The sequence below is a fragment of the Pithys albifrons genome, chromosome 3, assembly GCF_047495875.1.
Source record: "Pithys albifrons albifrons isolate INPA30051 chromosome 3, PitAlb_v1, whole genome shotgun sequence".
Taxonomy (NCBI): domain Eukaryota; kingdom Metazoa; phylum Chordata; class Aves; order Passeriformes; family Thamnophilidae; genus Pithys; species Pithys albifrons.
In genome coordinates this window covers 31,739,459-31,757,647 of record NC_092460.1, presented here as the reverse complement: position 1 = coordinate 31,757,647, position 18,189 = coordinate 31,739,459, and the positions used below count along the sequence as shown (strand labels likewise).

The following is an 18,189-nucleotide window of genomic DNA, read 5'->3' as shown; positions in this document are numbered from 1 at the left end:
ACATCATAACTCAAATAGATGCCATTGAACAAAAAATAGTGGAGTACAAAGATATTTCCATGAAGTCCTGAACATTCTAAAGATGTTATAAATTGAAAATCATATTAAATCAGAAGGCAAAATGGCATTAAACACGTAATATTTGCTCTTCAAATTTCTAAGCACCTTAATTTGCCACCTCACTTCAAGTACTTTGCTACTTCTCAAATCAAGCATAAACTGTGGCACCTTCTTTCCTGAGGCTGTCTGCTTATCCCCACCCCAGCTGCCACTTCCTAGCGTGGTGAGCCATCCTCTGGAAACAGAAGGTCTGTCACCATGTCCTGAAAGGAAATCTCGAGGTTCATCTTCAAACTGGACGATGATAAAGGGATAAAGGGATAAAGGTTATGCTTTTATGTCAAACTACAGAGACATAAGTTTAAAATGTTTTCAGAAATCAGTTTTCTGAAGATTCAGAAGTGGTATCTTATTTGCCTCCATATTCTGAAATTTTGAAAACCAGTTTCTTTGTTAAACTTGTTTTGACAAACATACTGCTTTAAATAGCAGAGGCAGACAGTCAGCACATTAAGCACAACCAGCTGGAATACAATGTCTTATCTGTCAATACAAAGGAAACAGCATTTAAAACAAGTTCTATCAGAAAACAATACAGTTTAAAGTAACAGCTTTCCCATTACACACTGTTCCAGATACTCTGCCATAATCACAACGATTATCTTGTGTCAAGACTTTTCAAATCTACCAATACCGTCTGTCAGAAAATTCACTGAATGACTCAGACACAGACACTTTCAAATCATAAATACTCAAAATTGCTATTTCCATTTCAGAACTCCTATTCAAGGGTTTGAATTGCTGATGGCTTAATAATCCAACGACCTCCAGAAGTTTCCTTATCAAGATTTTCCTCATGCACAAACAGCATCTCCACTGACGAAAGCAAAGCTTTGTTGCTTTGCACAGTGTCTTGGACAATATGGTTACACAATCAGAAACCTGTAAAACTTGCAAAATTTTTAGTGCCTAATATAGAGTATCTTTCATACATGAATGCTTGACACAGCTCCTTGACCACGCAACTGAAGACATGAGACAACAGCAGGGCCAAGCATTAAAATCGTGGGCATTACATGCCCTGCCAAGTCCCATTAATTTTCCTTCATGACAAATCAGCAGAAATGCTTGCCGAGAGCAAGCACAGGCTCTCCAAACCCCAGCCTTTTAATCCTGGAGTCAGGCTTCAAGTCTGAATCTCACCCCCGTTGCCAAAACTGCTGCTCACTGGCCACTTCAGCAAAGCAGCAGTGATGGCAACAGCACTGACACAACTCCACCAGTGCAAAGAGTGCAGGGGGGGTAAGGGAAAGACCTTTGGATCTGGCTCCCTGCCTTGAAGACCTGATACAATTTAAGCTCTTATACCCAACATATATTTATATTTCAGAATATACATTTAAGAATCTGCTGAAGAAATTCTCACCATGAAAGGTTTTGCTTAAGAAGTGTGCCAAAAATACACTCTTGTCCTTCACGCCAGGTTATGTTTTCATATCTGATTTACACTCAGAAAGCATCATTTTGAAAATCTGGACTGAGTTGGAATGTAGCTTTAAACTGCTCCATCACTAACTCCAATTCAGTTTTCCACATTAGCAACTATTCTCCATGGTTTTCACTGCAATGCTGCCAATAACCTTACTCACAGTCATATTTATTTGTAAGCTCAGACAAGGGAATCATTTCTGTATTTTATTAACTAATATTATGCTTCCAACACAACAATGAACTTCTTTAAAGTTTCCTACTAACACACACTCACAGTCTTTGTGTAGGATTAAGTGTCGCAGTACAGATGAAGTTGACACATAATAATAAAAGAACCACAGCACAAAACCTTCATAACTGGAACTTGTACCCCTACAGGAAAAGTAAAAACAAACTCAAAACACAATCACTTCCTTTCACATATAAACAATATTAGCTTATAGCTGGAGATAACAAGGAAAACAGGCTGTGTTATGACCAGGCTGCACCCATAATTTCATGACACAACAACCTACTTCTGTCGATCACAAATGTATTTTCCTCTGCTACAGCAGCTACCACCAAACCTGCAGTACTCTCACTAAGGTTCTGCAAAAATCGAGCACCTCGACACTGAAATACTACAAAAAAGGCCTGTGAAAGCTGAGGATTTTTAGCACAGTCCTGAGAGAGAGGGCTGTGCAGTGCACAGCTCTTCCTCGGCTCCCAGAGCAGATCTGTGAGACCACAGTCAGGATGGAACCAGAAATTTAATACTCCCCAGCACTGACTACAGCAAGGGAGTGAAAACAAGAGTTTAGATTACACTTTAAGACCTCAAGCCTTGAAAACCACATTAAACCAAGAAGGGCTCACCCAGAGGGCCTGGTCAGTTTCATCAAACCTGGTCTATTTTGAGAAATACACAAGGGTGGGATACACAATACAACTGCCTGAAGAACTTCAATGCTGTACAAAGAACAAAAGGTGTCCTTAAACAAGGAGTAATAACTAAAAGCTTTTCTGCTATGTAATAGGTGCACAATAGTTTACATACACAAAGTGACAAAATCTGTATGCCAAAAAAAAGTTATCATTTCATACTAATGGTTTTCTCTAAACAAATGCCCAAACACCCACGAAATCAACTGACCTGTAAGGCTAAGACAGATGAAAAGAAACTACCACTGCTTGAAAACCCCACTAAGAACAACAGCTGTCGTATCTGCTTTGTCTTCCAGGCGATTGCCATATGTTTAAACGTCTTTATTGTTCATCCTAAGCAAACAAGAGCTGAACGTCTAATTCTCCCGAGGGGGAAAAAAAAATCACAAACTTTTAAAAAAGTTTATTCAGCTGTCACATGAGAATATCCAAATTGTGGTTACCCTGGTATGGAATATTTGCATTATCTACTGTCGGTAAACTCAATAAAAACAAGCACTTGAAAACACCCAGAGACTGCTCTGCCTGCACAATAATGTTCCCATATTGTGGAAGTGGAGGAGTTATTATTTTTATTATCTCCGTGAAAATACTTCGGGAGCAGCAGATCTCCGTGCCCTGGCGAGCAACAAGTGCACGGCAGGCTATAAACAAGACCCACTTACGGTGCTCTTGACCCACTTAGAGGCTCCGCTGGCCTAAAGCCTCCTCCAGCCGGCAATTCCCGAGCGAATCCCGAGCTGCCCCGTGCCCCGAGCGAGCTCCCGCCCGCGGGGCCCAGCGCCGGCCGGGCCCGGGCAGCGCCCGCCGGCCCTACCGCGGCTCCCCCGCCCCGCAGCGCGGCCCCTTGGCCGCGGGGCTGCCCCAGGGCACCCCCCGGCCCCGCGGAGACCCCGCGGAGCCCCCGCTCCTCACCTGGCACCGGCCGGCGGAGCTTCTGCCGCCGCCGCCGCCCCCGTCCCGCGGCCGCCGCTGCCGCCGCTGCCGCCCGGCCCGGCCGCGCCGCCCCCTCCGCTCCGGCCCTACCGCGTCATCATCGCACGAGGGGCCCGCCGCCAATGCCGCCCGCCCCAACGCGCCTGCGCAACCGCGCCGGAAGGACGCGAGGCCGAACGGGCCCGGCAGGGAGGGGATGGAGGGATGGGAGGGATGGGAGGCGGAGCCGAGCGGGCCGGCCCCGGCAGGGAACGAGAGGAGGGAATGGGAGGGATGAGAGGGGATGGGAGGTGGCAGCGCGGCCGCGCAGCCGCACCGGGAGCGGAGGTGGGACGGGTGATCCGCCCCCTCCCGCGGGAGCAGTTACGGGATCAGGGGACGGGGTTATCGAGCCCACGGCCACGGCCAGTCTGTCCTTAAACACTCCAGGGGTGCTGACTCCACCGCCTCCCTGGGCAGCCCGTTCCAGTGTCTAATCAGCCCTTCTGTGAGGAAATTCCACTGATGTCCTGCCTAACCCCTCTCTAGTGCAGTTTAAGACTGACTGCGCGTCCTGTCACCTGTGACCTGCGAGAACAGCCCGCCCCACCTGGCAACACCCTCCTTCAGGGAGCCGTAAAGAGTACCCGAGTCCCTTTTCTCCAGGCTAATCGCCACCGGCTCCCTCAGCTGCTCCAGTCCCTTCACCAGCCTCACTGCCCTGCTCCGGACTCGCTCCAGCACCCAAATGTCCTTCCTGACTTTGGGAACCACAGCTGGACACGGGTCTACAGCTGTGGCCTCACCAGTGCCGAGCACAGGGGACAATCCCTCCCCTGGTGCTGTGGCCACACTGTTGCTGGTACAGCCTGGATGCTTTGGCCTCCTCAGCCACATGGAATCACTGCTGGCTCATGTCCAACTGCTGTTGAACAGCACCCCCAGGTCCTTCCCTGCTGGGCACCTTTCCAGCCGCTGCCCCCAGCCCGTGGCACTGAGTGGAGTTTACTGTGGCCAAAGAAAAAAGGTCAGCAAACACTGTCATGGAACAGTGAAGCTTCCAGTTCCCAGCAATGGGTTCCAGGGCTGGCAGGGGGGTTCCCCTGTGACAGCTCTTCCTGTGTGCCCCAAGCAGGCGGCAGAGTGTCACCCTTTCCTACAGAAATTGGTGTCTTGGGAAACCCCTGGCCACGCAGCGCTTTGGTGCCACGTGTGGAGACAGCTCAAAGCCATGCAGGCAGTGCCAAACTCACTGGGGGGAAGGTGACCAGCAGAACATGTACCAGCAAGGACAAAAAGAATCATGATCATCAGTTAAAAAGCCCCAAATAACAATAATAACAATACCAGTATAATAACAATGATCACAGCATGCTCATGCCCTCCATCCATCAGTCTTCTCCTCCAGGGCCTGAAGCTGTTACTATACTCTCTTATTTCTTAATTATGTTTAAATTACAAATCTCTTTTTTATATTAGAAGAGAAGACTGGAATAGGGACTCATCAATGCCTTTAAGTATCTAAGGACGGGGGTGCCAATGAGATGGAGCCAGAGTCTTCTCAGTGATGCCAAGCAACAGGAAAAGAGACAACAGGCAGAAACTGATGCACAGGAAGTTCCACCAGAATAGGAGGAAGAACTTCCTTACTGTGCAGGTGATCACTCACTGGAATAGATTGCCCAGAGAGGTGGAGTCTCCTTACTGGAGATATTCCAGAACCATCTGGATGCAATCCTGTGTCATGTGCTCAGGGATGACCCTGCTTGAGTAGAGGCTGGGACCAGATGACTCACTGTGGTCCCTTCCAACCTGCCCTGTTCTGTGAGTCTGTGGTGTGAAGCATTCCTGTTGTCCAGGGCAGCTGCCACAGGCCCTGCTGAGGCCCCACTGGAGCAGGATTTAGTGCTTGGGACTGACCTGTGTGCTCCAGGTCATGGCACTGGATGGGGAGGCCATGGCCAGTGCAACACCAGTAAGATGATGAAAACCAGACGGTGTTACCAGGCCTGATGTCGCCAGAGGCAACTGGGAAACCTGGCTCATGTGACAGCATTCAAACGCCTGCGTCTGGTGGAGGGGCACAGAGGGGGAACACTGAAGAGAACAAGAACTTCCCCTGTTAAGGAATGGGAAGTGTAGGCAGAGCTGCAGGAAAACCTATGTGATGTGGAAATTTCACCTCCCAAAATAGTGTCCTTGGGGAAAATGTTGGAAATCCTACACTTGCATGTTTTGCAGTGAGACCAATCAAAACACTATGGGAACACTGCCCTGTCAGAGGACAATCTTAGCAATTGCCAAGGAGAACAACTGGATGATTTGGAGAGTAACTTGTGTGGCTCTGTGCACTTTAGTGCTTTGCTGAGCTACACTCCAGCCAATGCATTTGTTCCCACACCCAGAGAATTTAGCCCAAACCAGTGACTGTGAATGAAATAGTTAATGGAAGCAAAATTATCCCTATAAAATAATATTTGAAATGTTTTGATGCCTAATACCCACAAACATTAAATACATACTGGTTGTTCCTTAAAACTTTTAAAATAAAGATATGATTGCTTATTGTCTCCTTTAAAACATGTCCCATCTCACACATTCATTAAAGTTTTTATTATTGTAAAGTGAGCAAGATAGTTACTGAACATCACAGTTGCATTATTATGTGTACTTACATTTTCTCTCATGAAACAAAAAGGATTTTGACAGCCATTGGGCAGCAGCACGGAGACCAGCAGCTGCAGTGGCTGCTCCAGCTCCACCCCGTGCCTGTTGGATGAAGTATTTCCTGCCCTGTCTTTCAGGATTTCTTCTGTAAAATGGTGCTAATGATTTTAAAATATTTTGAGCTCCACTGATGAAAAATATATGTAAAAACTGCATGCCATTTGTATCTGTCATTTCCTGTCACCATAACTTAACACGTACTCAGCCAATGAAGAGGGAAACTGAGATAGGAATATTGTTTCAATAAATTAAAGGAATTAGGGAAGTTTATTCTGGTTCAAGATCCTAGAAATCCAAAAGAAAAAGCTGTGCTCTGACTTAAGGGGCAAAGCATTCAGCAAGACACATTTTCAAAAACTGAGCTCTATACAGCCTGGGCATTTATAGGTAGTTCCTAGAAATTGTAGTATTAATAAAATGTTCATTGCCTTAATTCCATCTCAGAATGTTTTTCTCCTACATACATAGCCCTGTGATTTGTGGAAGTTGGTAGGTAATCACAGGTTCACTGTTGTCCTTCCCGAGCAAGGGAAAACAAATATACCTGTGGTAAATGAAACTGAGTCTAGACAGAATCATCAGAGTCAATTGCAGAGGGCTGCCACCCTTTTTAAAAAACTAGTCTAGATGTTTGCTCAGGCCAAGAAAGGTGATGGCTAAGTACTTGTGCAGTTCCCTGGGGCTGTAGGCAAGACATGGCTACAATTAGCTCCAGCACAGTGACACTGGGTCTACCCCACATCTTTTACTTTATTTCCCTCGAAAGGCAAGATTATAATGTGTCCTTGTGTGGTAATGCTTCATCCTGCCTATCCCACGTGATCACAATGCTCTTGGAGTCTTGTGAAGGACTAACACAGCTATATGGCATTCTAGGAAGAGCCATAAGACAAACTGTGATTCAGAACAAAACTGCCTTAGGGTAAGGAAGAAACTGGTCTTTTTTTGATTTTTTTTCCCCCAGGATATGCTTTGTTGCTGCTTCATCTCTACTGACAAATATACCTGAGCAGCTCCCTTCTCAAATCCCCAGGAGGGTTGTCAGCATGTGACAGTGCCATGGGGCAGCGCTGATGGGGAAAGGGCTGGGAAAAGGTACTGTTATCTCCCTGCCTCCCAGTAAAGCCAAGCCTGCCATTCCCTCTGTATTTCCTTCCTTCTCAGAATCTTTCTCCCCTGCCAAATCAACATGCAGGTGGCCCACACCACACACTCCATGGTGGTGCTGAAGACTGATGGTTGCTGCAGCCACCACATTCCAAATAGACATAGCTGCTGCCAGTTCCACAGGGCCATCAGAGCCAGCTTGCACTGGGTGGGTAACTTGCAGAAGTAACTGTGACACCTAGGGCAGGTGTCCAACTTCAGTGTCACAGGGCAATATTTAGTACTTCTTTTTATGGCTGCTGCATTTTATCACTGCTCACAGGGAGAACTCCTGACCCTGTTTGTTCCCCCTTCTCTCTCTGAGGAAATGCTGTCAAGTAGGTCATGCCTTTTTGAATTTGAATGCAAAAAAATAGATTTCAACTGTCATTTCAACAGAGCTAAGAAACAAGAGAGGACAGTAACAGCTTCAGACCCTGCAGGAGAAGACTGATGGATGGAGAGCACAAGCATGCTGTGATTGTTGTATTATACTGGGTTTTTTATTATTCTTATTTGGAGATTTTTAACTGCTGATCATGATTCTTTTTGTCCTTTGTGGTATGTGTTCTGTCGGGCACAGAAATCTTATCTTTGCTTATCTCTGAGGCTGGTTATATTTAGACCTCAGAGCTGGTATGCTCACAATGTGGCCCAGTCCCAAAGCCACCACCTATCTACACCGGAGCTGGGACAGGCTACCCACTCATCAGCCTTTGCACACAGGGTACTGGTGCCCACACTGCACCAGCGGGCAGTCAGGATATGGCCACGATGCACATCAGGACCAAGGGGATGGGATGCATCTCTGGGTCCCAGGGGATTGGACAAAGAGTAGAAGCAGATCTGATATTATGTTCACATCTGCTGTCAGTCATGTAACAGTTCCTTCAGAGCCTGCCCTTCAGTGAACTTCATTTCATAGAGTGTTAGAAACTATTTCAACTGAAATGTAGTTAAACAAAAGCTAAATGAAAGTTAATGACCATATAAGCAGCTGGTTCTGGAAAAACCTTGTGACAGACACTTGAGAAATGCCCTTTAGTCACTGGAAGGTATTTCCCAAGGACTTCTTGGGATGTTCTGTGTCTGTGTCAGTGGATGAAAATACTGTCTATATTTCTGTAGCCACAGGTGATTAGGAATTGCTCCCACAGTGTAATTTAAACCTACTAGGCTTCTCCCTGGATAGGGTCAAGTCAGCAGAGAGAGACCCTTGCATGTTTGATTTTATACAACTGAACAAGATCTGCTTCATTTGTGCTTTGTCAGGGCTGCAAAACTTGGGTGCATATAGAAAGTGTAAGTTACACTCACACTGCTTATCTGGGTTCAGCTTTGCTGTTTCCTCAATTGCAAAAGGCAGCAGTTGCTCCATTACATTGAGCTCTGGGTAGGCACAGACTTTTTGGGGACAAAGAATGGGAGCCTCCAAATGGTGCAAATGGCCTAAAGCTCAGCAGTGTTAAAAGGTTCATTTAAATTTTCTCACAACCCTACCACTATCTTTTTACCATAATTAATATCAAATGAAAGTTTCTGTTCTGGGATCAGCTTTGCTTAGCTTACCTTGCAACAGAGCATACCAAGACCTCATTCATTCACATTATAACCTAGGTAGTACTAGCCAGTTGGAAAATGCTGACAGATTTGTGTCCTGTTCTGGTCCGTTTAGGAGTCGATGTTCACTGACTTGCAATAACAGTATGTTTGCATACTGCCTTTAAGTCCAAAATATTTTAGTTTTACATGATTTAAGGGTGGTCATTTCTGTCAGTGCAGTGACTTCAGGATTGGAATGTGGCAGCCAGTTACCAGCACACACTATATAATAGCGTATTGTGTGAATATCTTATCCATATGAAACTGCAAACAGAATTTGAGCAGGTAGATACTTGATTCAGAAACCAGGCTAACCTCCCTAGCCTTACCCTAGCTACAAGACATTGAATACCCACAAATAAACAAGCCCCAAGCTGATCCCTCTTTTGTAGCACAGTCTTTCCTCCAGCATTGTGCCAGAGTAAGGCTTTGCTGCTACAGCCCCTCTGAGGCTCCTGCTGAGCCCCCCAGCAACCACCTCTGAGTGTCTGACCCTTCGAGGTGCCGCTGAGCCTCTTTGACCTGCTCTGAGCGTGTCCCGGCACAATGGGGGTACAGCTGAGCAGAGTTAATGAGCAGAGAGGGCAGGCCTTCAATTACTGCTTTTGTCAGACACATTTCTCAAAAACCTTTACAGGAAAAGGAGGCATTCTGCTCCTCATTTTATACAGAAGGAGGCTGGAGGCTAAAATGTAAGGAAAGTAAGTAATTTGTTGAAGACTACAAAGTAGATAATGGGCAGAGCTCAGAATCAAGCTTAGGTCCCCAGTCTCACTCCCCTCCACCACTCTGAGAATCTAACAAGGCCCAACTTAAAATCCAACTCTTAAAAACTTTCATAGTAAAGAAGCAGTTCTGCTGCAGCTTTCTGTTTGACTTCTTTTGGCTTTGCATCAAGTCCATCTGGCTGTGTTCTTATTTTATACTTACTACCACCCTAAGGAGATTCTTTTATGTGTGGGCGCCATAGAAATTAGGTTTTATGCTACAGTTTAGTTGGATCAAATTTTTGGATATCAAATTCCCAGAAAATCTAAAATACTGAAAACTAGGTCTTATGAAAGAAAGGGGGAGGAAAGAAATTTAATGGTCAGTTCTTTCCTATCGCTATATGGTCCCAGTCCAATAGGAACTGCTGGGTCCAACCAGGCTGCCAGAGGTCTGGAGTGCTGCGACAAAAGGCCAAAACCCATCTTTTTTCCATCCAGACAACATTTTAGATGGAAAAAGAAGGACATACCCAGGGACACCCAGCTAAATAGTAACCCTATCAATGCCAGTTTTTCTGCTCCCAGAGTTGTTTACACCCACAAAATTAATTGTGGTGCCAAACCACAAAGAGAGTTTTGACTCTCTTAAATGTGTGGTCTTTATCATAAAGGCCAAATGAAATAATTTTGAACTATTAGGCATATTAACAATGCCTGAGGGTGTCATACACAAATAGCTGACACCTTTAGGTACTGATGCAGTAAGGATGGACAAGAACAAGAGGTGAGGGTGGTGGGAGGAAAGGTCTTTTTTAGATGCATCCAAGGTAGAGCAAGTTTTATTACTGGGCTAGGAACATATAGTAGCTCACACATTTGATCCAATCATGGGCTCAGTCCAGCTCCCACTGAAGTTTAATGGGAGTTGGATCAAACCACTGCACTCACATTTTTTCCATGCATGGAAAACTATTTCCGTTACTTTGAATTACAATACCACTGGCTTTGGATTTTATATAATAAAATAAATCTTGGCCACTGTTTATATTCCAAAAACCTGCATTCTGGGATGCCAGCAAATATATTGCCTGTTGGATGAAAAAAAAAGTAAAATAAAAACTGGACACATTGGTTTAAAAAAACAACAGCTCCTAATTGTTAAATGTAATTTCTCTTCCTTGTGCTTTTCTGGAGTCCTCAAATATTTGAAGTATGAAAGGTACATATAAATTCTTCTCTGGTGGTTGAAATGGTGGAATTTGTAAAACTGCAATGTTTTACAAGAAACAGAAGTTTAATATAAAAACAATAATCTTCAAAACTGGCTCTTTGCTTACTGGCATATTTTGTGTATTTTAAAATTTACAGGGGAAAAAAACCCAACATCCTTGGAATGTCAGTAACAAAGGGGATATGTATTAACAAACCCTTATATTTTGGGAACTGGCTCTTCTTTGATTGTTCTGACTGCAAATGAACTCTGCAGATGCTGAGAGGCACAGGAAATGTGCTTGAAACAGCGTTTGTTGCCTGCTTCATGAATTGGATTCTACTAAAATCCCACTGTGGTAAGACTGATTAGCAGACTTTGGTAATGCCTTCTGCCCCGGTAGAGTTTTATTGTAGTCTTTTATTACCAAGGAGGAAAACACAGAAAAGACTTCCATTGGTGAACATACACCCACATTCTGGGAGCAAACATAACTGTGGTCAGCTTATGCCAGTGAAGAGCATGGCCCCCGGGCTCTGGAATAGAGGGCAGCAAAATAAAAGGCACCTCACCAAAAGAATAAAATAAAACCACATATATACACAAGCAACAGAGGGAAAGAAATGCCAGTGAGGGGTGTTTAATGTTAAAGAGAAATTATGCAGCTGGGATGGTGGTGGTGAGGATTTAATAGAGCTGAACAAGGTGACCACCTGCATCCACTTCATAAATGAAAGCCGGCAGTGGTACTAGGAGTGCTTATGCAGTCACGTGCATGTGTGTGTGTGCAATGCTTCTTTCTACTGACAAAATACACTTTGCAAATATCCCTGGGCACCGGCAGCTTTTCTTCTATATTGACGAATTCAGTTTCAGCATGAGATTAAAAGGAAAAAAAAAAAATTCTCTCATACACATAGCCATGTAGTCTGAGCTGGACAAATTTGCCTTGGCCCAGGTGGTACAGAAGAGGTGCTGGCTCCATGGGGACTCCCAGTGTGTGCACTGGTTAGCCACAGGTTGCACCTTCCTTTTTCACAACAGATGGTGGCAAACCTTCCTCCACCTCATTGTGATCTGCAGAGCATCCAGGAATGGTTTACAGGACTGTGGATTTTAAGCCATACTCTGTTAGAGGAGCCTTGGCTAACCTTCCCTCTAGAGTGACAAAGCGCTTTAGACAGACCAAGAATTGGTTCCAAATTCCCCAGTGCAGGGTTTGAAACTCAAATAACTAGGACTCACCAATGTCTGGCTGCAATTTCTGATGTGCAGTAACTATGCAAAATGCTGAGATTTACTGATGAGAGAGCAGGAAGAACCCACTTTTTTTCTCGTTGGCTTTCTTTCTGTAATGAAATAGTGTGTGCTTGTGTGCTTTGCCACACCTCCTCAGTCTCTTCACCCTGACTGAAACAACCCAAAGGGAGATGAACCCAAAGACAAACTTTTCGAGTGAAACTGATGGAATGTCAAACCAGATGGCCTGATGGGGGAGATTTCAAAACCAAAATGTCTCTTAAATAAGCTTCTTTAATTATTATCATCATCTGTTTATTTATACAAATATAAAATATATTTATATAGATTTATATAATATAGATTTGTTGCTTTGGTGGCTCCTTTCATTTACAGACATACTGGTCAACGATCTCTGTGCACTTTTTACACTTGACATAACAGCACCAATGGAACTTGCAGTGGCAACGCTCCACCTGCACGCTCTTGAACTGGTCATAGCCCCGTCCGCAACACATCAGCTCACACCCATCCATGCCCTCGGAGGTCTTGTTGCACAGCCGGCCCTGGGTGCCCAGGGAGCCGGTGGTCTCGTTGCGCAGGCAATAGTCCGGGCTGGGGTCAACGTAGACCAGGTCCTCCTGCGTGGGCATGTTGAACCGGGTGTTCACCAGCTCCAGCTTCCCCTTGCGGCTGATCCTCATGGCAGCGGCGCTGTCGTACTTCTCCTTCAGCAGGTCGCCCACCTTGCGGAAGTCAGCCAGCTGCAGCCAGCAGGTCTTGAGGCTGCAGGAGCCTGACACACCGTGGCACTTGCAGGCCACGTCTGCCAGCTTGTACACGGCCTGTGGGGAGAGAAATGCAGTCAGGCAGAGCTGTGTCTATTCCTGCCACACTGGCAGCTGGCTTAATTACAATGAATTCATCCTGCTTTCAGAACTGTGCTGATTACCCCGCAATTTCTGTTGTTTCGCCCTTCAAAGAGACAAAGGTCCTCTGTTCTCCCTGTTGGGACTGCTGTGTTCCTGATCCCTAAATATTTCTATTTCTGGTCACATTGCCTTCAAACATGACTCCCTCACCCCACCTTCTTTCCCTCTGGCAGACTGCTGGCTTGACAGCAGGGTCATGAGATGGAAAAACAGGAAAGAGTCCTCTTCGGGTGGACTCTGGAAATTCCCCATCTCACACACCACAGTGGTGGGGCATGTTTTTCCCTTCAGCGCTGCAGAAAGGGAACACCTGGGAACCAGCCCATTTCCTACCACCCACACCAGGAACCAGCGCTATCACTGTAGGGATACATCTGCATCCTTTGGAAATAAATCCACAGACCCATACCCTTTCCCTTCATCTCTGTTGAGATGAGCTATCCAGGGGCAGTGTCCAGAGAGGAGCAGGCAGGGGTGGTGGTGCAAAAGATGGACACATCCACTCTGGAATGGAGCAGTTCAGCTCTGCTCGAAGTGTTAACCTGGAGGAGCAGGGCTGAGCAGGGAGCCCTCCCTGCGGACCTGCGCCATCTTGTGCCCACACTCCACTAGCAGGGCTGTCGCCAGGCAGAAAAGCCTAGATTCTAACAGCAAACACAAGTTTTCCATGCTGTCTTTTCCCAGACACTTTCAGCTGTTTTCAGGAGCCTGCGGGGGTTGTAGATGCACGATATCCCCAAAAATCTGGCATATCAAAGTTAGCAAAGAGTCCTGAAAATTCAGGGCAGTGAGCATTAAACCCTCAGCAGAGCGAGTACACCATGTAAAGGGAGACAGTGCTTACTCTCCTCCTCCCCACACTAGCTGGGAGGAGAGAGAAATACTGAAAAATATTCTACAATAACAAAGCTGAAAACCATGGAAAATAAACTGCAATGCAAGTTGGGTTTGTTCTTTCGATTTATTTCAGAGACAGGAACCAAACTGCATGCTATGTGAGATCCTGACAGCTCCCAGGCACTGACAGAGCTTGCAAAGTGAGGGGCTGGCAGCATCCCCACACCATCAGAGCTACTCCATGTTACAGGGCCTGACCCCCTCAGCCCTTCCTCCTCATCCTCTCACCAGCACATTCACATCTGCTCTCTCACGACCATCCTGCAGTGCCTTTGCCAGATCCCACATGCCAATCAAAGGTGTTTGGCATCAGCTGCAAAATTACCACCAGCTGTATCCAGTGGGGGAGATCAAAGAACATGGGCAAAAAAAATAGGGTTCTCTGAAGGAGATGGTAATGTGTCTTCCAGCCAGGTTTTCTGCTGAAAAAGAAGCAGTCAAACACAGAGGTTTATTTCCTGCCTCACTCACTGACACAGAAGAAAGCTTCCCAGCTCTCTGCTAGCACATGCCAAGGACTGGGTGATGAAGGCAATTGAGCATACTGCAAGCAAAACCTTCTGCCTATGACTGTTCTGGACCAGCAGCAAAAGGTCAGAGTTCTCCTACAACAATGGGTCACTCCTGGCCTAACTAAGGTCAGTGCTTTTGACAGCTAGAGAAGATTCAATATGGCTTAATGGCTAAATCACATGGAGGCCAATCCAGCTCCTGAGAAAGTCAATGGAGTGAGTCCTTAAAAAGAAAAGCTTTAGTTCTGCTCCTCAGAGCTCAATTTACTGAGGCAATCCCTCATGGTGCAATGTAACAGCTGTAACAAGCTGGGAGTTAAGCACTTGTCTTGGATCAAACTACAACTGCAGAGGACCAACCACACTGTTACTTAAGGATTCCTGTTGTACTATAACCAGACAGAGCTACAGCTGAATTTCCCAAGCACCAGACACTTACTATATCCTCACTGCATTGCCAGCCTGCTTGTTATAAGCTTGTGTTAGCACTTTTTGGTTATGGTTCTGTCAAATCCCAGGCCACTCGTGCCTCCCTTGCCCTTGCAAGTGTTTTTATAAAGTATTATGATTCTTCCTAATCCTGGGCTTTGTTCCTTTAGAAAAACACTGCAACTCAATCCCTCTCAGTTAATGTCATGGGACTGAGTTCACTCCGTCTTGGCTTTAAGCAACTGATGCTCAAAACATCTGGCCCATGTGGGCAGTAGCTGTGCTGGGGAACAGAATGCTACCAGTTATCCCAGGTAAGCACAGCGCCACTCAGCCCCCCACAGCTTCCAGCATCAGTGTCCTGTGGAGGTAACCACAGCTTCAGCTCCTAAATGACTCTCACACTCTCCCCCTCTGCTGTCTGTCTGGATGGGGAGAAAGCAGAGGAAATTGGAGAATTCCTCTCTGATCAGGCTCAGGTCAAGGTAAAGAGTAACAGACCCCACATGCAGTTCTGAGAGCAGGAGCTGATCGACGGCCATGCCTCTTAAACAGGTTGAAAATCCCTCTAATGGAAAAGCTTAGAGCCCCTTCCCATAGGCCCAAGTTCTTTTCCAATTCTTTGCTTGCAAGAATGGGAACAGGATGAGAATTAATGGGCAATTCCTATGTGGTCAATTAGCCAGACCCCCTTCCAGGCTGGCACTTGCTGGAGTGACTGATGACTGAGGCCTGCCATATGCTGACTGGGTAAACAGTGTGGAAGGACTGACCACCACAGTCTGCCAGACACGGTGACAGATAAAGAATGGGGTGAAATAACAGAGGGTAATGGAGACCAACTGGAAGAAAAAGACAGATGGAAGGAAAGGGCATATTGAGATAACAGCCAAAGACAAACAAACACAAGCAATAAAGCCAGAAGCCACGACCACAAGGACTTCAATGTGGAGTGAAGGGGTGATGGGGTCAGGACTGCCTGAATGATAAAAGACCTCTGATCCCCTCTTGTCCCCTCCAGCTCCTCTGAGAACCTCAGACAAAAGGGACAATCTTCTCTCCTGCTGCCAGAGCTCCTCAGGGTTCAAGGAGAACTTACCACTCACAGGAAACTGAGTGAAGGGACCTGCCAAAAATCTGCCTATAAATCAGGAGGTATCAATGAGAACACTGGCAGGGAAAGAGGGGCAAGGCTGCAGGGGGATGGCACTCAGCAATGCTCCCTGATGGATCTCCCATACTCCTTTCCTTCAGCATCAACTTCTGGGAGTATGGAGTTACACATGAACCTTCCTACTTCCAAAAGCAGAATCTCAGAAGTTTAGGAATGCAGGACTAGACAGGACCTCCTTGGTTATTAAGAATGATCTCTTGCTATTGTAGGCACTGCTTCAAATAACAATTTCCCCAAATGCATACACTGCCCTTTTAAAAGCAATTAGGTTTTCAGCCACCATTATTCTGATCACTATTCCAATGATAAAATATCTTTCTCTGATTTGCAGCCTAAATGTATTCACTTTATGCCCATTTGCTATTGTGCCAAATTGGCCTTTTGCTTAAAAAGTACTTTTCCTTCCCTATTATTTCTCCCATGAACACAGACATCAGTCATAGCCTCTCTCAACTTTCACTTTACTAGGCTAAATATGGCAAGCTGGTCTAGCCCACTTTCTTAAGAAAAGATTCCTATCCCTTGGGTCAGCCATAACAAGCCTTTTGTAGTCTGAGGTCATTTTACTTGGGAATATGAGAGCATACAATATTGTGGAGCCTCATGAGAGCTTAATACAATGGCATTAGTATTCCCCCATGTTTCATAAAAAGTCTTTCCTTAGTATGTTATAGGATATTTACCACCTTCCGAGCCACATTACATCTGCAGTCGTCTGCAGCTGCCTGCAGACTCATTTCCTAATGACTAAAGACATATTTCATACAAGGCCTCAAATGATGGTCTTAATGTTATTTTATTGGATGTCATTAGCTGCTGTACAAAATTCAGATTTTCCTCTGCCACCTTTGCATCATCATGAAATTTCATCAGCCCATTCTAATGCTTGTGTGCAAAAATACTATAGCAAGTCCTTGAGAGCTCTGCTAAACAAGCTCTGTTAAGATCAAGATACGCCCTTTCACAGAACTTACTGGTATCTTTTCTTGAACCAGTTTCCTGTCCATCTCATAGCTGCTGCATTTTTCCTTGTATTTCCCAATTTAATGAAGAATTTTCCATGTGGGAAATACTGTAAATGCTTCACAGAAGTTCAGATAATGAGACCCATCAGATCTAGTCTGCTTTTCAGAAAATGAGTAATGTTCTGAAAGACTGTGTGATCAACCTTTGAAACAGTCTTCTCAAATTATTTCCCTTTTTGCCTTTCTCTGAGATACCCTTTCCCAAGTCCACTTGTAAATGCAGCCAAGGTCAAAGGTGCCAGCTCTTTCAGAGTGCCAGGAAAGAAAGTGAGTAATCCCTGAGTCTTGAAAGGTTTAAACCTGAGTTTTGCATCCACCCTGGTGCCAATAATTTCTGTTTCCAGCCTTTCTCCTTTGCTCCCAAGCTAATACGTTTTTAAGAGACAAGATGAAAGACTGCCCTGTACTGGCCAAATACCAGCCTGACCAGAAAACTCTGAAATATGTAGCAATAACATTTCAGAGACACCTATGAAAGGATCTGGAGATGAGACCTGAAATGGCTCTGAGATAAGATCTCAGAGATCTGAGATCTCCAGATCCCTTCATTTTCATCTCCCATTGCAATCCCACTATCTCTGTTCCTCACTACCTCCAAATCCTTGTCCACTTAATCCACCCCAAAGCCCCAGCCACATTTATTCCAGAGCCCTCCTCTCTTCCAGTGCTCTGTTGCCACTTGACTCTCATTTGAATCACCAGGCCAGATGCCAAACTCCCCTTCATAAGCAGCCCCTTGCACCACCCCACCCATCTCAAGTCCAATGGCTCAAACTTCAGTACTTGCTGCTCAGCTTCTCTTCCTCTACCTGTCTGAACACAACACCTGCCTCCTCGTGCCCTCCTCACTCCCACAAGGTGCCAGCACCACCAGCCACTGCCTACTCTGGCAGACCTTTGCCTATGGCACCCTGCCTGGCTCCTCCCAAAAAACACAGTCCCAGAGATATTTAAAATTCTACACATCTAGTGCTTCTTCCCTCTGAGCAGAAGTGCTGAGGACAGAAAGAGACATCTTCATTGTGCAGCAGACATACAGCATCCCTCTCTACCAGCAACACCCCAGACCCCAACTTGAAGACCCAGGTAATGCACTCACTTACTTTTGGGACCAAAACTTCTCTACCTTCTACTCAGCACCATCCTCATTGACTATATGTCTCCTTTCTTCCAAACTCCTCCAATCTGCAAAGTTT

General features: G+C 45.6%; 2 protein-coding genes across 3 annotated transcripts in view; both read right to left on the bottom strand.

The window, feature by feature from the left end:
• ADIPOR2 (adiponectin receptor 2) overlaps positions 1–3,523 on the bottom strand; it is a 46,704-nt gene extending 43,181 nt beyond the window's left edge. Inside the window, exon 1 of the mRNA XM_071551249.1 lies at positions 3,391–3,523. The gene's annotated coding sequence lies outside the window, so the exon portion shown is untranslated. The remainder of the gene's footprint in view (positions 1–3,390) is intronic.
• Positions 3,524–12,300: 8,777 nt separating this feature from the next.
• The window catches only part of WNT5B (Wnt family member 5B), a 73,380-nt gene continuing 67,491 nt past the window's right edge, over positions 12,301–18,189 (bottom strand). For both annotated transcript variants that reach the window (XM_071549774.1, XM_071549775.1), the window contains exon 5: positions 12,301–12,869. In XM_071549774.1, the coding sequence (XP_071405875.1) occupies positions 12,411–12,869 (459 nt within the window). In that variant the 3' untranslated portion in view covers positions 12,301–12,410. The remainder of the gene's footprint in view (positions 12,870–18,189) is intronic.